At 47.3% G+C, this 27,615-nt stretch overlaps 1 protein-coding gene across 4 annotated transcripts in view; it reads right to left on the reverse strand.

Annotated features, from left to right (window-relative positions):
- DLEC1 (DLEC1 cilia and flagella associated protein) overlaps window positions 1–27,615 on the reverse strand; it is a 67,443-nt gene that overhangs the window by 20,426 nt on the left and 19,402 nt on the right. For all 4 annotated transcript variants that reach the window (XM_031663473.1, XM_031663472.1, XM_021934564.2 and 1 more), the window contains exons 4-19: window positions 26,700–26,899; window positions 26,267–26,487; window positions 25,127–25,205; window positions 18,440–18,527; window positions 17,415–17,588; window positions 16,489–16,625; window positions 14,508–14,600; window positions 9,709–9,799; window positions 8,806–8,968; window positions 7,505–7,697; window positions 6,309–6,367; window positions 5,527–5,695; window positions 4,989–5,082; window positions 4,630–4,760; window positions 4,365–4,523; window positions 1,805–1,944 (exon numbers count right to left, since the gene is read on the reverse strand). In XM_031663473.1, the coding sequence (XP_031519333.1) occupies window positions 1,805–1,944; window positions 4,365–4,523; window positions 4,630–4,760; window positions 4,989–5,082; window positions 5,527–5,695; window positions 6,309–6,367; window positions 7,505–7,697; window positions 8,806–8,968; window positions 9,709–9,799; window positions 14,508–14,600; window positions 16,489–16,625; window positions 17,415–17,588; window positions 18,440–18,527; window positions 25,127–25,205; window positions 26,267–26,487; window positions 26,700–26,899 (2,191 nt within the window). The remainder of the gene's footprint in view (window positions 1–1,804; window positions 1,945–4,364; window positions 4,524–4,629; window positions 4,761–4,988; window positions 5,083–5,526; window positions 5,696–6,308; window positions 6,368–7,504; window positions 7,698–8,805; window positions 8,969–9,708; window positions 9,800–14,507; window positions 14,601–16,488; window positions 16,626–17,414; window positions 17,589–18,439; window positions 18,528–25,126; window positions 25,206–26,266; window positions 26,488–26,699; window positions 26,900–27,615) is intronic.

Genomic DNA, 27,615 nt, shown 5'->3' on the forward strand with positions numbered 1-27,615 from the left:
AGGCCCACAAAGAAAGAGCAGCAGATGTGAGTGTTGGGACTGGGATGGAGGTAGGGAAGTGGGAAAGAGGGTAGAGAAAGAGAGAAAGCAGAAGACCAGACAAAGGGAAAGGGTTGGGCCCTTGGATTCAGCAAGGTGGGAATGCCCAGTTACATGAGCCAGTGCTTCCTCTTTTTTGCCTAAGTTGGTAATGTCTGTGTTTCCATCACCTGCTACTATAAACATTCTGATAATACAAGGTCCTTTCAGGAGAAAGAACAGAGACAGAAAAGGAAAGGAAATATGCAAAGACTTAATAGAAAGCCCTTCCCCTGAGCAGCAGGCAGACTTAGCCTTCACATCTAATGCCTGCAAAGTGCCCTGAAGGACCAGTGCAAAGACTCATATCTAGACCTGTGTTTGTTATCACAGGAGAGGACATTCGAACAACTGTCAGATGGTCAAGTATACAAAGTCCGACAACATTTGTCATGGTGAGAGTGTGGGGTAGTGGCTAGTCTCACACACTGTAGGCAGAAGTATAAAATGACACAGTCTTTTTGGAGGATAATTCAAGAGTATCCATAAATATTTAAATGAGCATTTAAATGTTTTTACAATGAAACACCAAATACACGCAAAAATGAGAATAAAACATATATACAGTTTAAACATATATATAGTTTAATAATAAAACAACATCTATGTACTACCTCCACACAACTTTAGAAACAAAATATTATCACCAGCCAGCTTAAGAAAAAAAAATATATATATATATATATTTTTTTGAGATGGAGTCTCGCTCTGTTGCCCAGGCTGGAGTGCAGTGGCACGATCTCAGCTCACTGCAAGCTCCGCCTCCAGGGTTCAAGTGATCCTTCTGCCTCAGCCTACCAAGTAGCTGGGACTACAGGCGAGCACCACTACACCTGGCTAATTTTTGTATTTTTAGTAGAGACGGGGTTTCACCACATTGGTCAGGCTGATCTCGAACTCCTGACCTCATGATCCGCCTGCCTCGGCCTCTCAAAGTGCTAAGATTACAGGTGTGAGCCACCACGCCCAGCAGGAAAATGAATATTTTATTTGAAAATAATTTGGGAAGGAGTGGGGAGAAGGAGATAGGGGATATGGATGAAACAGTACTTGCAGTGAGTTGACAATTATTGAAGGGAGGAAAGAGTACATGGGGGTTTATTACACTGTTCTCTTTGTTTTTATATATGTGAGAAGTTTTCCACTAGAAAGAAAGAGAGAGAAGGAGGGAAGTGGGGGAGTGGAGGGAGAATGAAGAAAAAAAGGAATACTACTAAAATCTTTGAAACCTCTAGCATGTTCCTCCCAGAATATAATGGTGTGTGCTCATCTAAATATGCCACACTTTTTTTAATGTCCATTCTCCCGTTGACAGACAGTGTTTTTTTCTAGTTTATCCTGTAGGAACAGTCCAGCCTGAGCATTCCTACATGAGCACACATCTCCCACTGCACATGTATAAGGAGTTCCCTGGGAGTATACTCAGAAGGGCAAACACTAGCTAATGCTAAAGTAGTTTCGAAAGTGGTTATACTAATTTACATCCCTTTAGTACACACACCCTAGAAAGATATATACATAATATAATCAGTGGATCGTCTCTAGGGAATGGCTTGCAGGTCATTTTGAGTTTCTTTTCTGTAATTTACAAATTTTATAGAATACTAATTTTCTGGATTCAATGGTTTTAAATCCAGAACATCTCTAGATAAATATATAATGTAGATAAATACACCACAAATATGCATAGAGTTTGTTGTAGTGACTCTTCCCACGGCCTCCTTACCTCCAGGCCCCATTTTCCACCTCCAGCTCCAGGACGGTCTCCAGATGCTGGCAGTGCCGGGCCTCCAAGGTGATGTCCACCCTGCACTCCCCCAGAGAGTGAAGCTGGCCACTTGAAGGCTCAATGTCGAAGGGAGACACCTGCCCCGGAGAACACTCAGGAGAATGAGCACTGAGGACACTTGGAATTGCAGAGGAACTGGGGGCTGGCCATGCCCAACCAAGGTCACCCCTAAGCTGCCCCAGCTCTTCCAAGAACCATCTGGGATCCAGAAACAGGCAAGCAGGTGGGGGACCAGAGCCACAAGAGTCTCGGGATTAAGAGCATAGAAACTGAGTCTCCAAGTAAAGGAATACGTAAGCCAGAGGGCCCTATGCCCTGGCCCAGATCTGAGAGATAGAAGGTGGAGGGAGGTGCTCCAGGGAAAATGGGGAGAGCTAGGGAGCCAGAGGAGAGCTGGTGAGCCAAACTAGGGGGGTGGCCCTCTGAGCAGCTTCAACTGAGGAAAGCCACCAGGTCACTAGTTTGGGGGTGGGGAGAGGCTGCTGTGGCCACAGATTTCTCCTTTGCACCCACATGGTCTTTCCCCCACCCCCTCCTTCTGTCCTCCACTGCAGTTTCAGCTTTATTTACCGCCCCCCTGCCCTGTCTGCCCCTCCTCCCATGCCAGGCACACACACAAAGGGAGAGGGGAAGGGAAAGAGCAGGAAGGAAAGTGTCCCCATCTGGGGAGGGCTCTTTACATTCCATTCTTCCTGCCCTGACTGAGAGAGGACACTTGTCCCTGTAAGGAAGGAGCCACTTTGCTTTATTTTGTCTTTGTTGCTCATGTGCATCTCCCTTGGAGCTCTGGAGCTCTGGGGGTGGCTGTAGTCTGGGGTTGGGTTTCAGCAGCTCTGTGTCCCCTAATCTGAGACCATCTAACAAACCCCAACTCCCAACATTCTTTTGAGAGCTCAAAAGAATAGAGTGCAGAGAACTGTAGAGACGGGATTCCCATCAGCCTTGCTTTGACATAAATCTTACAATACTATAACATTGGCAATTATTTCCATTATAAAACATAATTATTCTTTACAGTGGGAAAACACCACAGACTGGAAACTAGAGAAGAGGCATCAGGTGTGATGCCGCTATCCATCAGCCGTACACGCTGGGGAAGCCCTGCCCCTTCCAGTCTCTCCTCTATCAAATAAGGAGGCTGACTGGGGTCTGTAAGCTTCCAACTGTGCTCTGGAAAATCCCAGGAAATCCCTGGAAGTGCAGGGGACTGGAATGTGGGGAGAAGCAGGATGGGGCAGAGGTGCCTAACAAGGGGGTCTCTGGGTGGCTAGTGCAGTCACACTTTATTCTATGTACTGGGCTTTTGCATAAAGTTTCACTTGAAGAAAGGGTTCAAATGCCTTGGCTAAACATAACGTGGACACTAAAGATACTGATGCCACCCTGCCCCCAACCCCATCCCAGCCCAAGCCCCAGCCTTAGTCTTCTGTGGTTTCAGGATCCATGGTGGGAGATTAATGAGCCCTGGAGGGGAGAGCATTGAACTCCAAGCCTGCGTAGCAGGTACTTGGCAATGGCGTTGGCAATTTGATGCACACTGTCATAAACTCTAGGTTTCAGAGTGCCCAGCTACAGGCCGTCAGATAAAGGAGCAAGGCCTCCCCGGAACGAAAAGGAAAGTCCACTTCCCTGGAGAAAAGGAATGCACACTAGCAAAATAAGGTATATGCATGGCTTGGATTGTCTTCCCTGGGCTCCCTAATACAGAAGGAGAAGTGTGCGGTGTTCTGACTCGGAAGGCAAGTGGGCAAGCAGGATGGGGACCTCGGTGGAAAGCAGCCAGAAGGAGAGTGCAGTCACCAGACATGGCCAGGGTCTCACATGTGTGGTCCACCAGGGAGCTGCGGCCGTACCGTGGTGAAGGGGCAGTGATGTACGACTCACTGTGGACACTTTGCGAGTAGCTGGTGCTTTGTGTGACTTTGTCTTGTTCCAGATCACCCATTGCATTTAAATATGATTATGATAATACTTAGCTGCTTTTTTTCTACTTTTATCGTGAAAAGAAAAGTGCTATTTGAGTGGAAATAAATCTTGAATTTTCTTTTTGGAGCCTTGGGTTTGGGCTGCCAGCCTGTGACCAGATGCCATCTGGTAGCAGATCTCTGGGAGGATCCGAACCTTCCAGAGAGTGGGGAGGATGTGGGAATGTGGCCGGAGCAGCAGCAGCCTTGGAGGCTTCCTGCCCAACCTAGCTGCCCATTTCTTCCTGCCTCGGGCGGCTCTGATGAGGGAGAAACCCATGCCCTATTTCTGAATCCGACGGTAGCAAAAGGCACAGGAAATGCTGATGGGGGGTTACATTTGGCTGTAGAGAGGAGCTGAGCTGCCTCAGCGATGGGGAGAACCGGAGGACCACCAGGCGGAAGTCACCAGGCAGGCTTTTCCTCCCCCAGCCTCGAAGTTCTGATCTAAATGCACCAGGGCAAGTTCGACGAGGGCAAGCTAAATGGGCTCATTGTGGGGGCACCACAGGAACCAGCAGTGCCCGACTTACATCCTCAGGCCTTTCTTGGAGGCAGACTGGGCTCTCCTTCATGCGCCACGTGGCTGGGAGCTGGCTGACGTTCCGGATCTGGATGGAGTTTGTGGCTTTCTGCCCCAGGCGGAGCAGACCAAACTGAAGGGCTGAGACGTTGATGATGAGGGCAGGCCCCTGAGACACCCAGAGGGCCTGTCACTGGGCCACCTGGGGATGGCTCTGTGTCCCAGCCCTGCCACCTCCCTGGGCCCACCCCGCTGCCCAGCTCCACCTGCAGCACCTTAAAGGCTGCCTCAATGTGTAACACCACTGGCGAGGGCGAGTCTTCGATTTCACACAGCAGGTCCTGGCTTGTGGGGCCGGGGACACCCCCAGTAAAGTTCAACTCAAAATCACCGACCTCACTGGGCTCTGAGAGAGAGAGTGGGAAAGGGAGAGGCGGAGAGGAGAAGCAGGGGCAGTTTCCTTCTATGGTTGGGCCCAGACATCTGGCTTGCAAGGACTTCTCATCTCCCTCACATCCCAGGCCTCAGCCAGAGCAGTCACAGGACACCAAGAGCCCTGCACAAGCCCCTTTAACTCTGAAGATTTCTTCCTGAACCAGCAGGTCACAACCCCCTCCTGCAGTCCCCAAGGTACCTATGACCCCCGTGCCAGGCTCCACTTCAATGATGTGGCAGTCGCTGATCTTCCCCCACAGGTATCTGATGGGTGACTTGCTGTTGTTCCACATCTGAAAGACACCCGAGACCGGGCTGCCCATTTACTGCCCCTTCATGTCAATTCTGTACCTGCTGAAGGACTGTAGGGTTGTGGGCTCGCAAAGAGTCCACATGACACTTCCTGGCTAATTCCTGGCCACCCAAAGCGATGGGCCTCCCAACCCAAAAGCACCCTCCCTCCACACTGCAGTACACGTGGCTGACATATTCTGCCAAGGATGGGAATGGGTTCCATAGCCCTAACTTTCAGAGGATTCTGGGAGGCTGATAAAATAAGACAGCCATGCCTGGCCTACACATCTGTGCAAGTCAAGTTGGGTTCAAGGCCCTGAGAACAGCCTTAGCCTTCATGCAGTGGCTGCTGCCATCTGTCCCTCCTGCTACATCCTCCCTACACTCGCACCCATGTCAGCACAGCCTCCGCCAGCCTAGGCAGGGGAGAGACAATGACCTACCTTAAAAGTCTTCTTCACATTTATGCCAATGTAGTTCTCCCCTGGGATGATGAGGGCATATGGCTGTAAGAGAACCTGGAAAGGTTCTACTGAGCCTTTCACTTCGATTTCCAGGACGATCACATCATCCACAGAGTAGGAGGAGTGCCCCAGGTTCTCCGCTTCTGAACTAAACACAAACCCACCGTGAGCTAGGAGCCGACACACCTGGAAGCACGTCCTAGCGTGTCCCTGCCTCTGTCCCACATGTTTGGCCTTGTGAAAAGAAAACACTCCCTAACCCACAGCTCCTGAGTCCCCTAAATCAGAGGCATTAGCCAGTGCCTGAAAGGTGGTGAGCACCAATAGCTGTGACAGTGGGTTAGCCTAAGGACTGAGACAGGGGCACTGCCCTGCTGCCTCCAGGGACCACTCTGCAGCCTCCAGCCTGGGATCTCTGCACCGGGCTGGCTGGAGTCCCAGCCTAAAGGTTTACACTGTGGGGGCAAAGACTTCCCTCCACACTCACCACCCCCCAGTTTTGGTTCCCCAAGAGCAGCAATGGGCCTGGGGCACAGCTCCAAAGTTCCTGGGGTGGCCTCATAGTGAGTTTAGCGAGCTTAGTGTGCTCAGCTCATTGCAGGGCTGGGTTGTAGGGCAAGGCAGAAAAATGCTCCCACTCCCCAAAGCCTGCGGGGGCCAGGCTGCCCACTTCCCCTCGCCTGATACCTTCCCCAGGAGAACCCCCAAGGTAGGGGAAGTCCCAGCTGAACACTTCTCATCCAGGGCCCAGTTTCTCTCACCTTACAGGCTCTGGGACTTCCTCTAGAACCATCTGGAGCACACTGTGAAAATCTCTCAGCTGCAAGGCAAACACAGTGCCCTGAAAACACCACCACGTTCCAGCAGGTTGTCCTGGAGAAGGCTGGGGCATGGCAGGAATTCTTCCTCCCCTTAGCCTAGAAGGACCTTCTGAAAACCCAAGGATGCTTCCCTGCTGCCTCCTCCCCTCGTTAGGAAAGTGAAGTTGCTGCCAGAACATAAGCCAGGACTCAGGGGCCTGTCTCAGCTGGGCCTGGGAGCAAGAAGGAAAGGAAAGTCCTTCCTGATGCTGACAAAGCCCCTCAACATGTCTGAAGCACCACACCTTCCCAGGACAGACAACGAGGCAGCTGGATGCTGGGACTAGAGGCAGGATCACTCATCTCAGTCCCAAACCCACTAACAATGGCCCTGGAGCATCCTTTTCATGCCCAGCTTGAATTCCCCTCCAGCCTAACTGTGGCCCACAGGGCTTCACTTCACGTTGGGGCCAGCGCTGTGCTAACCTGGTCCTCAGGTCCCTGCACCTCACTCTGTCTAGGGGCTGCTGTGGTATGGATGGGGATGGTAATGTTTTTGCCATAGTAGACATGTGGGAGACACCGAGAGCTGAGGAAACTGGCCCAGGGTCTTGCTGCAGACAGGGTGGGTCTGGGATCAGGACCAGACAAAATGGTGAGCTGCTTCGCCCCGCACACCAGGTGTGTACTCCAGCCCAACTCAGCCAAGTGCTGGCCTGGGCAGGATGGCACCTCAGTGGGCCCAGCTGTGGCTTCAGTGTGATTAAAGAACACAGGTTCGGCCGGGCGCGGTGGCTCAAGCCTGTAATCCCAGCACTTTGGGAGGCCGAGACGGGTGGATCACGAGGTCAGGAGATCGAGACCATCCTGGCTAACCCAGTGAAACCCTGTCTCTACTAAAAAGTACAAAAAACTAGCCGGGCGAGGTGGCGGGCGCCTGTAGTCCCAGCTACTCAGGAGGCTGAGGCAGGAGAATGGCGTAAACCCAGGAGGCGGAGCTTGTAGTGAGCTGAGATCTGGCCACTGCACTCCAGCCTGGGCGACAGAGCGAGACTCCGTCTCAAATAAAAAAAAAAAAAAAAAAAAAAAGAACACAGGTTGGGGGTCTAAAAACACAATCCAACCACGTGTGGCTACTGAGATGACACCATTTGAACCTCATGAGGAGAAAAGCTCAGGATGAACTCGTGGTCTGTGTGGGGGCTGAGAACCCCCTTCCTGGGCATGATGGAGAAGGCGGTCTCCTTGTCGGGGTGGCACTTGATGCTGTCCATGCTGAAGAATTCTCCAGGCATGAGGGGCTGCAGGTTGGGCTTCATGATCTGCCAGTAGAAGGCCAGCTCCACGTGCCTGTGGGGGCAATGCATCTAAGGTCATGTCCCAGTTCTGCTGGGAACAGGTCCCTCCACCCCATGCCTCCCCGCCCTGCTCCAGGAGGGAGCAGCAAAGGACCTAGGAACAGGAAGAGACCAGGTCAGCCTTCACAGCCTTCCAACGGAGGAGCCTGGGTTGGGGGGACCCGGGTGAGGGGTAGCAGGTGGGTGAAGGAGTCTAAGACAGAGACTATGTAAGAGAGCCCCTCACTTTCCAGCCATGGCAGCTGGAGGTTGGAACTACCATGACTCAGGGGACATGGTAAGTCAGGAATTCATGCTCCAGTCATTAAAGTGGAGGCGTCGATGCATCACCCCCCAATATCGGGAATATCTTCTGCAGTGTCTCTCACCACATGAGTTTCCAAGGTTTGCCACATCAACCCCATCCCTGCCCTCTGCCTTTCCTGCTGTGGGCTCCCAGGACACTGTGTCCAGAAAGATATGTGCCCACTGGCTGCCAATAGGAACAGTGGCAACTCCACAGCACGGGAGGGGCAGGACTTGCAGCTATCCTGGCTGACAGAGTCCTGTGTAATGCCTGGGGTCCCCAGGGCAGCCCTGGTTGGGAGGCTTCCTGAGATTTGTCCTGGTGTCATGGTGGTACTCAGAGGTGGGTCAAGGAATAAATGGCAAGGAGAATGAAACGCACAGACCACAGTCTGTCTGCCTCTGGGACTTGGATGGATTCCCCTACACGGCATGGTATGTCCTCTCTGGAAAGCTGTGGCTGGCTAGGGAGGGTCCAGGATGATTTGGGGCAGCACTGTCTAACCTAACTTCCTGAAGGGATGGAGATCTCATAGATCTGCACTGTCCAATATGACAGCCACTAGCTACATGTGGCTCGTGCCACTGAGGAAGTGAGCTCTTAATTTAAGTTTAATTGATTTAAATTAAACCAAGAGTGGCTACTGGTTTCCATGATAGACTGTGTCAATCTGGATCCCTCAATTGAATCTGGATATCCATTCTGTGCCCAGTCTTCCCCAGGCCCTTGGAAGGACCTCCTGTCTCACTGGGACTCAGGGCCAGGTAAGCAAGGAGAAGGGTTGGGTATTGGGGCAGACACAGGGGTTACCCACGTAGCATTTCTAATAATCAGCTGCTTCCTAGCCGTGGACCGAAGGTTTTCAGGCTCAAATCGTATGAAGTGCTGGGCTGTTAAGTCTGTAAGCTCTCCAGGGTCTGGTTGGCTTTTTTCACCAGAAATATAGATCAGATCCAAAGCAATCAGCTGCCCAATTCCTGCCAAAGTAGGGTAACTGAAGTCAGTGAAGGCTCACTAGGGCTGAAATCTGGCCAAGACTGCTGCAGGACCCATCCTCCATCCACATGCAGCTGGCCTTGACCATGATTCTTGCAAGCCCACACTGGAGGGAAAAGGAGGATATCTGCACACAGGTTAACATTCTCACATCTTTGAAGACCAAAAGGAGGCGATTTTGAGAACCTAGCATATAGCAGGCACTCAATTAATGAGGAAGGGAGAGAAGGGAGAAAAGGAGGGAGGGATGGAGTAAGGAAGGAGGGAGGAAGGGAGGGAGGAAGGGAGGGAGGGAGGGAGGAAGGGAGGGAGGAGCGACCAGGGGCATCTTGTTGCAATTCCTAGGATGCCTCTTCTAACCCTACAGAAATCTAGAGGTGGCTCTGGCTGTTTATGTGTGAGTCACTGGCAACTCCCCAAAGGAGATCAAAGTGACTTTCAAAATGAAACAATGAAAGATTTCACATCAGGTTTCCATCTGTCTCTTGCTAGAAGGCTCCTTGGACTGTCTTGCAGGCCACACTGGCTTGGGTCTCCAAAGTCAGACCAGAGCAAGGGGCTCAAAACTAGACTCTGGCACCTGGAGGCTGCAGCATTCTCAATGTGCGCTCCTGACACAGAGAGGGAACAGCTTGGCGGCTGCCAATGCTAGTGCGGTCAGTGGCCCCTGGAGCTGGGGCAGCCCCTCCAGCCCTGACCCTGGGAGTGCACTCAAGCCCACCTATGGTCACCAGCTCCTTTATCTGGCAGTTGTCGCACACGATGATGAAGGTCTGCTCTGCCTTTCCTAGGCTCTTAGGGCAAAACAAGACCTGGGGGAGAGAAGGGTTGTTCTGTTACCTCCCATTAAAGGGCTTCCACCCTCCCTGCCTCCCACCCTCCTCCTCTCAGACACACACCCCTTTCTTTGCTCTTCACTCTCTGCTCCCCTCCCTGCCGCCTCCCACTTTACTCCTAAGGCCAAGTGTTTGACCCTGGCTCCACCCCAGAGAAAAGCAGGGAGCAAGCTGAAAGGATATGAAGATAAAGTTCACAGAGACCAAAATACAAATGGTCCTTAAATGAATGACAACACATATGCTCATTCATAATAAGAGAAATGTCAATGAAAACCATCCAGAAGAACGGCTTTTTTACCCCTCATTACTGGCAAAGAGCAGAAGGTGAGCTGTCATAAATGCAATGATTTGTTTTCTATTTTTTTCCCCAATTCCCCCAACCTCCAGCCCTAGTAACCACCATTATACTCTCTGCTTTTATGAGTTCAATTATTTAAGGTCCAACATATAGGTGCAATCATGCAGTATTTGTCTTTCTGTGCTTGGCTTAACATAATATCCTCCAGACTTATCCATGTTGTCACAAACGACAGGATTTCCTTCTTTTGCAAGGCTGTTATTCCACTGTGTACATATACCTCATTTTCTTTATCCTCTATCAATAGACACTTTGGGTGATTCCATAGCTTGCCTATCGTGAATGATGCAATGAACATAGGAGTGTGGATATCTTTTAAATGGTATCTTTTGAGCCCAGGAGTTAGAGGCTGCAGTGAGCAATGATCACATCACTGCACTCCAGCCAGATTTCATTTGTATATATACCCAGTAGTAGGACTGCTGAATCATATGGTAGTTCTATGTTTAATTTTTTGAAGGAACTCCATATTATTTTCCATAATGGCTGTACTAATTTACATTCCCATCAACAGTGGGCAATGGTTCCCTTCTCTCCACATCCTCGCCATCACATGCCTTTCATCTTTCTGATAATAGCCATCTAACGGGTGTCAGGTGAGAGCTCACTGTGGTTTTAATTTGCATTTCCCTGATGATTAATTATGCTGAGAATGTTTTCATATACTCGTTGACCATTTATATGTCTTCTTTTGAGGAATGTCTATTTGGTCTTTCGCCCATTAGAAAAAGCAGGTTGTTTTCTTGCTGTTGAGTTAGGTTCCTTATACATTTTGGGAATTTACCCCTCCTCAGATGTGATAGTATTTTCTCCCATTTCACAGATTGTCTCTTCACTCTGTTGCTTGTTTCCTTTGCTGTGTAGAAGCTTTTTAGTTTGAGGTAATCCCATTTGTCTACTCATGTTTGTTTTTTTGTTTGTTTGTTTGTTTTGTTTTTTGAGACAGGGTCTCACTGTCACCCAGGCTGGAGTGCAGTGGTGTGATCATTTCTCACTGCAGCCTCTAACACCTGAGCTCAAGCGATCCTCCCACTTTAGCTGCCCAAGTAGCTGAGACCACAGGGGCATGCCACCACATCTGGCTAGTATTTAAAATTTTTTTCTAGAGATGGGGTCTCCTTATGTTGCCTAGGCTGGTCTCAAACTCCTGGGCTCAAGCAATCCTCCCACCTCAACCTCCCAAAGTGTGAAGCCACCAAACCTGGCCCCTATTTTCACTTTTGTTGCCAGTGCTTTTGAAATCATATACAAAAAAATCATTGCCCAGACCAATGTCATAGACATTTCCCCTATTTTCTTCTAGTAGTTTTATATTTTCAAGTCTTACATTTAAACTTTAATCCATTGTATTAATAAGTAGATTTTTGTATACAGTGAGAGATATGGGTCTAGTTTCATTCTGATACACGCAATGATATTTTGTCTTGATTTTCTTCAAAATCATCTAGAAGAGCAGGGTGGGGATTGGCTGAGGGAAATGGAGAGGTAGAGATGTAACAAGATTGGCCAAGAGTTGATAATTGCTGAAGATGAGTAATGAATACATGGGTGATCATTGTTCTATTTTTGTGTATGTTTTAATATACAATGTCCATGAACAGTTTCTAAGTTTGATAATATACTGTATTGGCAAAGGTGTAAGGAAACAGACACCCTTACATATTGCTGTTGAAAGTATAACTTGGTACAATCCACATGGTAAGGATTTTGGCAACATGCATTACAATTATGAGGCCACAAAGCCCTGGATCAGCAAATCTACTTTAAGGACTGTATCCTGTGGGTAGACTCATCCTTGGACAGAGTGATGTATGTATAATTTATACATAATTTGTAGCCAGAGATCAGAAAAAAATCTTTGTGTCCATCAGCAGGACACTGCTGAACTAAATTATGGTCCATTCACACAGTAGGATACTATGCAGTTACTAAAACATATGAGAATGATCTCTAAGATATAGAGTTAAGTAGAAAACACAAGGCAAAGAACAGAGTATAGAGTGGGCAACTTTGTGTGTGAAGAAAAAAAAAATGGGGAAAAAAACATGTACAGTTGCTTATTTAGGCATAGACTATCTCTGGAAGGGCATTCAGAAAACTGGCCAGGTGTGGCCTCTGCATGGCTGAGGAACTGGGGTGAAAGGGAGCATTTCACTGTTTACCTATGTGCATCTTTTGAATATTTTATTTTTATTTATTTATTTTTAGAGACAGGGTTTCACTCTGTTGCCCAGGCTGCAGTACAGTGGCTCAATCACAGTTCACTGTAACCTCAGACTCCTGGCCTCAAGTGATCCTCCTATCTTGACCTCCCAAAGTGCTGAGATTATAGGCATGAGCCACTACACCTGGCTCTTTTGAATTTATTTTTTACTTTAAAAATTGTCTATACAGACAGTATGTCACTATGTTGCCCAGGCTGGTCTTTAACTCCCAGACTCAAGCAGTTCTCTTGCTTTAGCCTCCCAAAGTGCTACGAGTACAGACCTGAGCCACTGCACCCAGCCTCTCTTTTGAATGTTTAATCATGCAAATGTATTTCTTATTTGGAACTATGAATACATTTTGGAACAGACAAAACCCTAAACAATCAATAAACAAAATACTCAAGAAAGGCAAAGGGGAAAGCCTCCCCTGGCTCCCTCGCTGCTCCCCTAAGAGTCCTGCTGCTATCCTCTTCCTTTACTTGGAGATCCCAGGAGGACGGGATGAGGGGGATGTCCAGGGCAGAGCAGTTCCAATTCCTTAACGCTTTGATGAGCCTGTGACAAGGCCTGAACTACACCAAGAGAACAGGGAACCTGGCCTGTGTATGGGCCTTGTGGACCCAACCTGCCCCTCAGCAGTTGATGAGGCCTGACAAAGCCCCTGAACTGGCTCAGTCTCAATCCCAAGAACTAGGTTCTCATCAGGGATTAGATCAGCAGGGACCTGAATAAGAGAGCCACATCCTAGGGCTCCAGAACCCACTGGGCACTTGAAACTGGAAAGCAGCTGATAAGAGGAAGCCCTTCCTGAGAGCGTGGCAGTCGAACTCCAACTTGGCTGCACACCAGCATTCCCTGGGGGACTTCAGAAGTCCTGTACCCAGGCCACAGCCCAGTCTAGTGAACTCAGAACCTCAGGGGTGGGGCCTTGGTGTTGTTTCCAGGTCTCTCAGGTGATTGCAATGTGCAGTTGAGTTTAAGAGCTAATAAGGGCTGGCCGGGCGCGGTGGCTCAAGCCTGTAATCCCAGCACTTTGGGAGGCCGAGGCGGGTGGATCACGAGGTCAGGAGATCGAGACTGTCCTGGCTAACACGGTGAAACCCCGTCTCTACTAAAAATACAAAAAAAAAAAACTAGCCAGGCGTGGTGGCGGGCGCCTGTAGTCTCAGCTACTTGGGAGGCTGAGGCGGGAGAATGGCGGGAACCCGGGAGGCGGAGCTTGCAGTGAGCCGAGATCACGCCACTGCACTCCAGCCTGGGAGCACAGCGAGAATCCGTCTCAAAAAAAAAAAAAAGAGCTAATAAGGGCTGCTGGATCTCACTACCTGGTGATATGGCATAGGCCAAATCCACCCCCAAGAAGCCAGACAGTTTTTGCTCCTGAATGTCAGGTGCCTCCCTTGGCAGGCTAGTGTGAAAGGCCAAGCATGTCTGTGGCAGCCCCACACCCAGTCACATGCAGTGGAGCCAGACTCCTAGACCAGGAGTTGGGGAGAGTGGCAGTATGCCACAGCAGGGACAGGAAGCAGCACCATTTCTCATGGGCACCTCTAGGGACCAGCAAGCAGGTGTGACCAGCTGAAGGGGGGCGGCAAAAGGGGCCAGTTAGGAAAGGAGACGCCCATAGCCAGGGGCAGACCGCTGAGAGCTTCTGCAGAGGTTCAGGATGAGGCCTAAGGGAGGTGGGCCTTGCTGACCATACAAACTGGGGATGAAGCAGGAAAGTGAGACAAAAGTCATGATAACCACAATAAGCAGGTACCAGATGATAGAGGGGCGTGGGGGACGGAAGGCCTAGTAGAGACTGAAGAACCAAGGGAAGATCTTGGAGGCAGCTTGGGCATTGGTGGAGGTGGCTCCCAGACTAAAGGTGTGGACTAGCAAGGCTCAGGTTTGTGATGCAATGCTAGGGCTATCTGCATTTGCTTTGTGAAAATGCTCATAAGACAGTCAAATGACATCTGACATCACCCTACAGAATGCAAGAATATGTGTCTCCCCAGAAGTCACTAAGGCTGGCATATGGGATGGGACTGGACACTTGAGTCATGAAAATGGAGACAAATGCAAGCATGCAAGCAGTTGAGAAAATATATGCCAATGTCTGATTACCTACCTCCACTAATACAGCATGTCCCGGGGCCAGCTCAAACACCGAAGGCAGGATTCCAAAAGGAGGTTGTTCAACAAAGCCGACAGTTGCAATGGCCTTAAAGAAAAGCAGATTACACAACCGTGTGGAAGAAATTGTAAAAGCCAGCATTCAGATTGCAAACTTCTCTCCTTCAAACGTCCATTTTGCAATGTGAAGGAACTTAAGGATCATCCAGTCACGTGGTAATGCAGAAACTGAGGCTTATTCATTCCTCAAGCATTTACTCAGCCATCACCAGGTACCAGGTGAGGTTCTGAAGGTTAAGGAGAGTAAGTCTTAGAACATCTGTGAAGAGCTGACCACTGGCAGGAGGTACAAGGAACACCATCACCAAGAGATTGGGACACAAAGTGACAGGCATGTGAGAAGGTCTCACTCAGGAGGTGAGCTGAGTGGGCGGGCCCTCCCCTGGGCTCCCAAAGCACATTGTCCTTTCCTTACAGTAACACCCTGTGTCATGGGTACTAGCATATGTGCCTCCAACCCTGACCCACCCCTGGCTACAAGCCCTTAAGTCATGAGAGATGCAGCCCCAGTGCCTACACAAGAAGCCACTTAGCATGCCAGGGACACAAACCCATGCTTACAAGACCCTGGTCAGTAACAGAAAAGGGTGAAATGTCTTTCTTGGAACATCTTGAAATGTCGTCCTCTGGATGTAGCCCTTGTTTTCTGGGTATAAATAAATATCTTTGTTATGAGAAAAATAATGGTGTGAGCATGCTGATGGATGGTGTCAGTGCTGGGATGCTCTTGGGACTGGTGGAGCAGGGCACTCAGGACAGGATACACAGGGCCTGCCCCCAGCCCTGGCCAACAGGCTCACAGTGAATCCCGGCCCTGGCCTGCATATCTTCCAGCTTTTCAAAGGACTGAAAATGTAGAACTTTATGTAAAATCTCCCTTTTTTTTTTTTTTTTTTTTTGAGACAGAGTCTCACTCTGTCACCCAGGCTGGAATGTAGTGGTACGATCTTGGCTCACTGCAAACTCCACCTCCCGGGTTCCAGTGATTCTCCTTCCTCAGCCTCCTGAGTAGCTGGGACTACAGATGCATGCCACCGCACCCAGCTAATTTTTTATTTTTAGTAGAGACAGTGTTTCACCATACTGGTCACGCTGGTCTCGAACTCCTGACCTCAGGTGATCTGCCCAACTCGGCCTCCCAAAGTGCTGGGATTACAGGTGTGAGCCACCGAGCCCAGCCAAATCTCCTTATTTTTAAATGTTGGCTCAAAAAATATTAAGTGCTGTGCCAAATAAATACCAGCAGAATTTGGCCAAAGGGCAGCCAGTTTGTAACCTCTGAACTATTCAGTCATTTGCTACAATAAAGAAGGACTGAATGAGTGAATGCAGTCACATTTGAGCCAGGGCTTAAAGGATAAGAGAGGTGATACCGCTTGCCCAGTGTGGTACAGGTTTTTTGTTTTTTTTTTTTTTTTTTTTGAGACAGAGTCTCACTTTGTCGCCCAGGCTGGAGTGCAGTGGCATGATCTCAGCTCACTGCAAGCTCCGCCTCCCGGGTTCACGCTATTCTCCTGCCTCAGCCTCCTGAATAGCTGGGACTACAGGCGCGTGCCACCCCACCCAGCTAATTTTTTGTATTTTTTTAGTAGAGACAGGGTTTCACCGTGTTACCCAGGATGGTCTTGATTCCCCGACCTCGTGATCCGCCCGCCTCGGCCTCGCAAAGTGCTTGGATTACAGGTGTGAGCCACTGCGCCCGGCTGTGGTACAGGTATTACTGACATAACCAGGACTGTAACACTGGTCCCCTTATACATCCATTCTCATTCAGGTTGTGGCAGTTGCATAGAGAGTTTACAACACTCTGCGTTCTGCGTGTTTCCAATCATAGGTATACTCTAGCAAGTTCCTCTGGGGGTTATTTCCTTTGATAGATTTGTAATTTTTCCAGTTAGCAACCTGTGATCACTCACCTTGAAACTTAGTGGTGGCCAGCTTGTTTTGGGAATAATGCAGAACCTGCCAACACTGAAACCCACATTTTTGCAGATGAATCTGGTCATCTTGACTCCCCCAATGAGGCAGTAACCACAGTCCAACACCGGTGACACTGTATCCACAGAAGAATATATGCAAGAGAAACAACAGGTCACTGTGAATGGGCCCTACTGTCATGGTTCTCCTGAGGTCCAGCCAGAGATCAGGACAGCTGGTCCCAGCCCAGCACCCTACGCAGAGAGGATGAGTGGGGACATGTCCTGACCCTGCACCCACTTGGGCTCTGCCCAGGCTGCTGCTGGCCACATGGCAATAGTGCCATGGGACTCTACTCACTCCTGGCTAGAGCAGCAGAAGTCAGTGCCCATTGTGGATTAATGCTCAGCCAGGGCCATCCAGCATGGCCCTTGAGGACTATGGCAGAAGTAAGGGGGATCACAGTCCCAAATTCCAGCCTATGCCCAGCTGGAGAAGCTTGTCACTGAGGGAGCCCAGCTGAAGCCAGCTTTGCTAAGGACGCCTACCCCTACAGCCACGAGGACAACACCTGTTAGGACTCCTCAGGGTGCACAGGCACCTATTCCTTGCCCACTGTGGCACAGGTCCTCTCAGGGGTATTCATAAGTCAGCAAAACCTATGGTGGGGTTAGCTGGACTGTTGGCCTCCGCCTCTGCTGTGAGTCAACCTCCACTGAGAAAACCCAAAAGCAAGCAGGATAATCATGGCTTGACACTGTGGATAGCTACAGAAGCTGCTAGCAGTTTCCTCTGTAGGACCCACGGCCCCTGCCCAAGAGAATCAAGCTGCGTGCTGCTACAAAGGGAACGTGAGAGGCAGGCAGTCCTTATGGGGACTCTCCAACCTTAACTGAATCTGTGGGAAGATACGGTGCACACTCACATGTCAGCACGGGGGGTGGCCTCCGGGCCTGCAGGGGGATCAGAAGCGTGTGAGCTGACTGGGTCTCCACTAAAATAAAATCATCAAAATCCCCAAGGCAGTCAGGAAAAAACTGGACAATGTACTGGCAGGTCATTCCAGGAGCCACCATTCCACCTTTTCCTGGGAACATCCCTGTGCATGACAAAAGTGACAAGTGAGGATCCAGGCAGCAGCCAGCCACCAGGGCTTGAGCTCAGCTGGTACAGACCCCAGCCGCGACCGGGGCTGGCTCTGTAAGTGCCTTCTGGGCCAAAGCAGTGCTGACGGCAGGATAAGGGCACGCGACAGAAGCAGGCTGAAAGGGTGACAACTCCAGGTAAGCACGCCAGAGCCTGGGGGGAGATGACCCTATCCATCTGGAAAGGTCAGGCGGGGCCATGCCTGGCCCTATGGCTTAGAATTTCTATGGTGGGCAGCAGATAAACTTTTGAGATTTCTGAACAGGGGTGACATGATCAGAGTTGTTCTTGAGACAAACACTGTGACACTAAAGTAGGAAGGCTGACTGGGGGCTGCTGCCGGCACTTAAGTGAGGAGTGGGGAGGGCCTGATTGAGGACAGTGGCAGCACAAGGAGTGGGGAGATGGCAGCACCAGTGCCTGTGTGGAGGCGGTCAGGAGAATGGAGCTGTCAAGGCTCTGAGGACGCATTGCTGGTGGAGCATGAGGGGCCCTCAGGGACTGCTGATGGGGGGAGTCTGGAGCTGGGCTCTGGACTCAGGGTGGGAGTCAGCAACTGGTGGCAAGCTCAGCAAGTGACTTTGAGGCAATCTACACTACTACTGCTACGGCTACTACTACTACTACCACCACCACCACCACCACTACTACTATTACCACCACCACCACTACTACTACTACCAACACTACTACCATCATTACTACCACCACTACTGCTACTACCACTACTACTAATACCACCACTACTACTACCACTACTATTACTGAACTTACTGATACTGAACTTACCGATACTGAACTTACCCAGTCCTAGAGCAAAGTATGGCGTGGAAGGTGGGAGGACTCGCAGGTAGCGACTGGTCGTGGTGGTGTTCTGCAGCGCGATTACCATCTGTTGAAAGGTAAGATGATCTATTTTAGACACCAACACTCATGGACGAAATGATAAAATGTTCAGGATTTACTCTAATATGGAAAGGGGGAAGAAGTAGAAATGAAATAGGCTTGGCCACATGTTGGTAATGGTCGAAGCTGGCTGAGGGGTACATGGGGATTCATTACGCCATCCTATGTACTTTTGTTTGTTTTGGGAAGTTTCCATAGTAAAAAATAAAATACAGGCCAGGTGTGGTGGCTCACGCCTGTAATCCCAGCACTTTGGGAGGCTGGGGCAAGTGGATCACCTAAGGTCAGAAGTTTGAGACCTGCCTGGACAACGTGAAGAGGCTCTGTCTCCACACACAAAAAAAATAGTTTAAAATTTTAAAAATAAATAAATAAAATGCAAGGTAAAAATGAAGGCAGGAATAGATCTGACCTATTGTTTAAAATAATAACTAATATTTATGAGCATCTGCTCTGTGCCTCCTGAACCTCACAACAACCAGGAAATGTGGGAACTGTTTCTATCTCACAGCTGAAGAAACTGGAGTTCAAAGAGGCACCAGTGAGGTTTGAGCCTAGGATATCTGGTTCCAAAGTTTTGCTCACCTCCCCTCTTACTTACTGTCTTCCTCACCACGTATCTCTTTGAACCATTCTTCCCATGGACACGAAAGGTGTTATGGCACCTCTATGTCAGGATGTAATTGGGCCTCTTATGTAACCCATTCACCCCTTTAAACCCCACTTTCTTTTCTCCCACCCCAGATTGGGAGACCACAAAGGGCAAGGTCTAGACCTAACCCTCCAACGGCACCCAACACAGTGTGTAGCACAGCAATACAGGTACACTGTTGCGGGAAGTCAGGGACCCTGAACAGAGGCACCGGCTGAAGCCGCACCAGAACATAAATTGTGAAGATTTCATGGACACTTATCACTTCCCCAATCAATACCCTTGTGTTTTCCTATGCCTATCTTTACTTTAATCTCTTAATCCCATCATCATCTTTGTAAGCTGAGGAGGAGGAATGTCACCTCAGGACCCTGTGATTGTATCAACTGCACAAATTGTTTGTAGAGCATGTGTGTTTGAACAATATGAAATCTGGGCATCTTAAAAAAAGAACAGGATAACAGCGATGTTCAGGTAACAAGAGAGGTAACTTTGAACTGGCCACCGGTGAGCCAGATGGAACAGAGCTATATTTCTCCTCTTTCATAAGCAAATAGGAGAAATATAGCTGAATTCTTTTTCTCAGCAAGGAATATCCCTGAGAGAGAATGCGCCCTGAAGGTAGGCTTATAGAGGGCCCTTTTTAAGGCGTCCCGTCTTTTATGGTCGAAGCCGAAGGGATGAAATAAGCCCCGTCTCCTGTAGTGCTCCCAGGCTTATTAGGACGAGGAGAATTCCCACCTAATTCTGGTCAGACAGGTTATCTGCTCTCAAACCCTGTTTCCTGATAAGATGTTATCAACGACAAAGCGTGCTGAAACTTCATTAGCAATTTTAATTTCACCTCATCTGGTGGTCCTGTGATCTCGCCCTGCCTCCACTTGCTTTGTGATATTTTATTACTTTGTGAAGTATGTGATCTCTGTGACCCACATCCTATTCATGCAATCCCTCCCCTTTTGAAAATCACTAATAAACCTTGCTGGTTTTACGGCTGGGGGAACATCACGGATCCTGCCAACATGTAATGTCTCCCCTGGACACCCAGCTTTAAATTTCTCTCTCTTGTGCTCTTTCCCTTTATTTCTCAACCCAGTCGAGACACTTAGGAAATAGAAAAGAACCCACGTTAAACATCGGGATTGGGTTCTCCCAATAGTACACATCTTTTGTTAATGTTTTGTGACATGTTACACTAGAAAACAATGTATAAATTATAACATGACAGAAGCCATGTTTCCATCACCCAGCTTAAGAAATAAAACATTACAGATAAAGTTGAAATCCTCTACCAGCGCCCCCCCCACCAGATAAAAATCGACATAAATATGAAGTATGTCTTCGTATTTTTATTTATAGGTTTGTATTCCTAAATCAGCGTTTACATCAATTTTTGGCCAACACTACATATTACACCAATCCACCTGTGAAACAGCTGGTGGGAACTAGGGTGTGAGCACCATGGGATGGTATCGTCACAATTACCAAGGCTTTCACTAGTGGTCAACTGAAATGAGGAGCAGGTAGAAGGCCAGGCAGTGAAACATGGTAGCTGTGGCAGCTGCAAGGTTTGGGACAGTGATCATTATAAGGATTGTGGCACGGGCTGGCTTTCCTTAACAGCACTGGAAGCTTTGGAGGAAAAAAAATAATAGGCTTAGGAAAGCCAACTGCCAACTCAAGGCCTGCTGTGAAGACATTCCTTGCATTCCTGGGTTTCAAAGAATTGACTCCGTGTGTGTGTGTGTGTGTGTGTGTGTGTGTGTGTGTGTGTGTGTGTTGTTCCTTACTGTTTGGTTTGGTTTGCTGTTTCTTACCTAGTATTTCTGCACCTATGTTCTTAAGCAAGACTGTTATATGTTTTTATTTGGTGTCAAGGTAATTAGGCTTATTACATAATAACGATGGTACATTCCCTCTTTTTCTAGTCTCTGAAACAGTTTCATAAATAGAGAATAGCTTGAATGTTTCATAGTCTGTACCCGCAAAATGATCTGGGCCTGGTGTTTCTTTTTGTGGAAAGTTTTTTGTTTTTTTTAAGTTGTTTTCTTCTAAGTTGGACAGCCACATGGTTTAAAGAGTCAGAGTTCGACAAGGTTTTGAAAATAGAAATACCGCCCTCTTCCCCGGCCCCACCCTGCCATTTCCCACTCCCCAAAGATAAACACTTTTTCCTCCTTTAGCTGATTATTTTGGTATTTATTTCCATGTCTCCAAATAGTATACTAGTTTTGTTCAGTTTTAGGTATTAGTTATGGATGGAGGATATGGATAGTCTCTCTTCCGTCTCCCATATCTGACTCACCATATGACACGCCCTTCCTATTCCCCATCTTTCCAATCTAGTTATATCATACTACTGGTTAGATTAGTAATTCATGTTATATTCAAGTTACTAAGTAATGCTATTCACAGTTGAGCACGAGGTCATTCCTTTCCCTGCCTTGTACAATTTTTGGTTTTCCTGGAGTAAATAATCAACTAATTATTTTGTTTGCTTTGTACTTACCAATAATTCAATCCTTCTCCACCACCCGACGAATATCTCCCTCAAATATCCAGATGTATCAGGGACTCTTCCCAATGTCATCTTCATAAATCAACCTCTCATAGAGCCTTCTGGCCTCTTCTAATCTGGGCTAGTTGTCCACTACACCTACTGCTATCATATAGGATAACTTCTGTAGAAGTTTTAAGACACATCCATAAGTTCTTTGACACTGTTCTCATGAGAGATGAAGTCTAGGCTGGACACTGGCTCACACCTGTAATCCTAGCACTTTAGGAGGCTGAGGCAGGTGGATTGCTTGAGCTCAGGAGTTTGAGACCACCTGGGCAACACAGCAAAAACTCTTCTGTACAAAATATACAAAAATTAGCCAGGTGTGGTGGCATGCACCTGTAGCCCCAGCTTCTCGGGAGGCTGAGTTGGGAGGAGTTGCTTGAGCCCAGGAGGCAGAGGTTGCAGTGAGCCAAGATCATGCCACTGCACTCCAGCCTGGGCAACAGCCAGACCTTATTTCAAAAAAAAAAAAGGTTTAAAAAAAAAGAGATGAAGTCTACATATCTTCCCTTGAATCTGGACCAACCTTACTGATTTGTTTGTAATCTACAGCATGCAAAGAATGTAGTGCTGTGCAACTTACAAAATTAGGTCATAAAATGTGATGCAATCTCCTTCTTGCTTGCTAGGATACTCACTTAGGAGTGCAGATCCTTGGCCAGGTACAATGGCTCACACCTGTAATCCCAGGACTTTGGGAGCCCGAGGCAGGTGAATCATCTGAAGTCAGGAGTTCAACACCAGCCTGGGCAACATGGCAAAACCCTCTCTCTACCAAAAATATAAAAAATTAGCCAGGTGTGGTGGTGCATACCTGTAATCCCAGCTACTTGGGAGGCTGAAGTGGGAGAATTGCTTGAACCCAAGAGGCAGAGTTTGCAGTGAGCCAAGATCCTGCAACTGTACTCCAGCCTGGGCAACAGAGCAAGATTCCATCTCGGAAAAAAAAAAAAAAAAGTGCAGATACTCACTTGCATGTCATGTAAAAGTCTGATTAACCTGAGATTGCCATACTATAAGGAAGCCCAGCCCACATAGACAAGCTATGTGGTGTAGACAGATGTTCTGGTAGACAACCTCAGCAGTCTATCTACAACAGCATCAGCAGCATCAACCCCACCTTTTATGTCACTCCTAAGCACTGACTCTCTCCAGCAATGGCCTCAGACATTGTGGAACAAGCCATTCCCATTGTGCTCTGTCTGAATTTTTCACCCAAGGAATTTGTAAACACGATAAAATGATTGTTTTAAGTTGCTGAGCTTTGGGAAATTTTGCTTTGCAGCAATATTAACTGCAAAATCTCTTAAGAGTTATTAACCTGGAGATTTCCTTCACCTCTCCCCTATGTCGGATCTCTTGGTACCACATTCTATGCCTTTCTCTTCTTTGGTTTCCTCATTTCTATTAGAGAAGAATGTTCCCTGGGAGGCTCCTGAGAAAGGGTACATGGGACATAAATTTTTAAGGACTGAAAATCTGTAATGTTTTTATCCTTACACTTTATAGTTTATCTGGGTAAATAACTGTTATGAACATCAAAGGGATGAGAAGTAGGCAAAGATCAGAGGAAAGACTGTTCCATGGCAGTCTAAGTCTACCTCATCTACAGCCTCAGGATCTCCAGGCTCTGAGCACAGGCTTCCACAGCAGGCATCTGCAAGCCCTGAAGAAGAATATCTTCCATATGTCCATGAGCAGCTCTCCCTTTTCCCTATTCTACTCCCTGACATGATTTTAGCTCCCTTCCTCTGGATGTTTGCCAGCTTCTACAACTGTCCTTAAAATGTGATGGCCAGACACAGAAGTCCCAGACACAGAAGTCCCAGACACAGAAGTGCAAAAGACAACACATTACTGTTAAGTCCATGGAGTAAGCAAAATGCTTCCTCTAATGTTCAGCATGTAGAGCTACCATATTGGTCTGCTTTTTGCCATGAGTGGTTGAGACATTCCTAAAGAATTATGGATATGCAAGTGTTCTTTAAACTGTAAAGTGCAATCCGTGCGTGTGTGAAGGGATTGTTATCATTAGGCCTAGTTGTCTTTGCACCTGGTGAGCAGAGTTGGCAACGGCTAAGCTTGGTCTCGACCTGATTCCCCAAGATGGTGGGAGGCTTTTAAAAGAAAGAAACTGGGAAAAAGGAACGCAGAAAGTCTCTGCTCTTGCAGGCATTATTGGATATACTGTTAAGACGTAGAGGACGGTAAGAAGGAAAGGGGGTTCAAATATGTATACGTATTTGCTTATGGCTCAAAAAGAAACAATGGAAGAACACAAACTAATAGAAATAGTTACCTATAGATATCAGGAAAGTATAAGAAAGAGGAGGAGATAGGAATCAAAGTTAGAGGGAAAGTTTTGTTTCTGTTTTTTAAATGGAAAATCAAGCTAATAAATGTAAATGGAATAATAAAATTAGAAATTACCATTTTGTAAGCCCTTTGGCAGTCATCTAGGCTGTTAACTATTAAGTGCAAGTTTGATAAGAACTTTATAGGGAATGAATCAGACTTTCAACACCTGATGCCATTCATAACTGACGATGGGACACCCAGATCCCACGCTTCCTCCTGATGCCATTCATAACTGACCATGGGAAACCCAGATCCCACGCGTCCTCCTAATGGAATGCAATAAGAAATACACAGTACCACCAAAGAAGTATTCTTGTCAAAAAAGAGGAAAAGTGGAACTTGAATCTCATCAAATCTCTCTATATAATGACCAGTTTGTGGAAAATACGGAAGATAAAAGAACACGTTTAATGTCACCACAATAATGCAATTAGCCAAATGCAGGGTGTATGGAATTGCAGTTTCTTCAACAAATAAATGGCATTTTTAAAAAGCAAGAGGTGGGAGAGGAATTATTATCAACTAAAGGAGAATTAAGAGGTACTTTAATCAAATGCAATGTTTAGATTTCTGATGCAAAGAAACCAAATATAAATTGACTTTTGTTTAAAACAAATGAAGATCAGACATAGACGGATATTAGTTGATATTAAGGAATCATTATTAATATGGCTGGGGGTGACAGTGGTACTATGGTTACTTTTTAAAACGCTTATCTGTTAGGGATACTAATTGATGTATTAACTGAAGAATGACGTGATATCATATTTTCCTTACATGACTCCAGCACATACATGTGCATATAGACACACACATGAAGAGGCTGTAGGAGTAATAGATAAAACCACATTGGCAAAATGTAGATAACTGTTGAAGCTGTATGTTGGGCACATGAGGAGTTGTTATAGTCCTATGTACCTAGTTTTGTGTACAGTTGAAAATTTCCATAATAAAGACTTTTTAAAAATAAGAAAGCAGATGGGGTGGGAGCTGTAAAGAAACGAATGTCTACCTCATAAACTGGACCAATTTCATAATCTGTGAAAAACCCAATTGGTGGCTTAGCTAGAAACACTGGAGTATCAGCACAACTGTGGGATGAGAAAAGAGGGGAGAAGGTTGTTAGTTTCATCCATACAATGAAATAGTAGGCAGTGACTGATTAATGTAAAAATAAATACATAAAGGTCATCAAAGACATTCACAATATGCCATTTGTTGGGGTTTTCTTGGATCTTATTGTTAATGCAGATTATAAAATAATTTTACAGTATGATCCAATCTTTATGAAGACATATTTCGTTTTCAATATGCACAGGGAAAACTCTACATGTTTAAACACTAATAGGTAACTGGGTTTTTAATGTAGGTATCTCAAATATTTGTCTTCTCTAATCTTTTCCTCTCCTCTCCTCTCCTCTCCTCTCCTCTCCTCTCCTCTCCTCTCCTCTCCTCTCCTCTCCTCTCCTCTCTCCTCTTCTCTTCTCTTCCTGACAGGGTCTCACTCCGTCACCTAGGCTAGAGTACAGTGGCACAATCCTGGCTCACTGCAGCCTCTACAACGCTGTGCTCAGGTGATCCTCCCACTTCCGCCTCCCAAGTGGCTGGGATCACAGGTGCATGCCACCACGCCCAGCTAGTTTTTGTATCTAATTTTCCTTAATAAAAAAAATTAGAGGTCTAATAAAGAAATGTTAATAGTTTTAGGCTTATTAAAATTATGAACCCATGAAGCAACTCATTACTTTCATAAGGACAATTACTTATATATAGGCAAAGGCACTCTTAAAGAAAAATCACAGTTTACACTAATTATTTATAATTAATCAAATTTCAAATGCTGTTATTATTCAAGACCTATGCCTCTAATGGGATTGCTTCCATTTGACCCAGATTGCTCCAATGTAAATAAAAGGCCAACACCAACCCCTATTTCTCAAGACCTCTGGCAGGTCAGAAAAGCATAAACCCAGGACTCTGGAGAAGGTCCAAAGGCCACATCAGTAGGTGACCCTGCAGCCCTGCTCTGTTCTGATACTGCTACTCTGCCTCGAAAGTCTAGGGACCTCTACAGCCAGACCAAACAGAGGACCATCTAGGTTAACTCTAAAGGGGCAGGTTTTCTGAGAGTTCAAGTCAGGGAAAGGCATACCTCTGTTCTGGCTCTGTACTCTGGAATTCTCCTATCCGTGCTGGCTTCTTTGGAGGAAAAATAAGAGACTTGCCTCCATATGGAGTGTTAGGAGGAAAAAAACGGGGGTTTTTTAGGAAGTGATTCCGACTCTCCATTCTGGCAAGCAGAAGTCGGTCTAGTTCTCTCTGTGGCACACGTAAGTGGTTCATCCAGTTTTTATTCTTGGGTTGACTTGCTTTCTTTGAAACATACAAAAGCATAGAGTCAATGACAGGCAAAGGAACTGTGCATGTTGACATCTTGACCAATTGCATGACCCATAGATGGCCAACAGAAGCTCTACTCTATTTCGTGATGGATTCATCACAGCTTCTCATGTCATCTGAATGCCTCCCCCTTCATTGCCTCTCTGTCCCCCCAAACACTGCTGTGCACAGGCTTCCAAACTGACCTTGAGAGGTTCTCTGGTCCTTTGTTTGGCCTTAGGAGTTAAACTCCACGTCAGGCTGTCCACAGTGTGGTCTAACTCATCTTCGAACTCAGCAAGCTTCTTCCTGCATGAATCTTCAAGCTTCTTGTTTAGCTCTTTCTTTGGGACGGAACGCTTCTCACAGCTAAATGTCAGTTTGGAACATCCAGGTAGGGAGATGCCTACAGCATCAAGGGAACAAATTGAATTACTGTAGCAAGGTGAGGAGGTGGGCATTCCTAAGATGCCCAAATAAAACCACCAAAGCCACAGTTAGCTTGATCTTTCTCTAAACTTTCACATTTACCACACTAGCTATAATTGCTCTTCAACATATGAATTACTCCTGGAACTTATTCTATGTATTCGAAATGGCCAGGCATGGTGGCTCACACCTATCATCCCAGCACTTTGGGAGGCCAAGGTGGGAGCATCACTTGAGCCCAGGAGTTGACACCAGACTTGGCAACACAGTGAGAGTGAGACCCCATCTCTACCAAAAATAAATTGAAAAATGTGCTGAGTGTGGTAGTGCATGCCTGTGGCCCTACATGCTCAGGTGGCTGAGTAGGGAGAATTACTTCAGCCCAGGAGGCCAAGGCTGCAGTGAGTTATGGCTGTGTTCTGCGCTCCAGCCTGGGCAACAAAGCAAGACTTGGTCTCAAAAACAAACAAACAAACAACAACAAAAGTTAGGACTAGAGTGTCAGAATATTTTCCGACACGGTCAAAGAACATGAGTAGACCACTGTCACACACACATGCATGTACACACACCCCACACATGAGCACGCTTTCTGAAGAGCTCACATGTATACACACCCCATACACGAGCTTTCTGAAGAGCCCACAGAAGGAATGAAAGTTTGTATGAGCTTTTTACACCCTTAAGATCATC

Source organism: Papio anubis, chromosome 2, assembly GCF_008728515.1.
Source record: "Papio anubis isolate 15944 chromosome 2, Panubis1.0, whole genome shotgun sequence".
In the NCBI taxonomy this organism is placed as follows: Eukaryota; Metazoa; Chordata; class Mammalia; order Primates; family Cercopithecidae; genus Papio; species Papio anubis.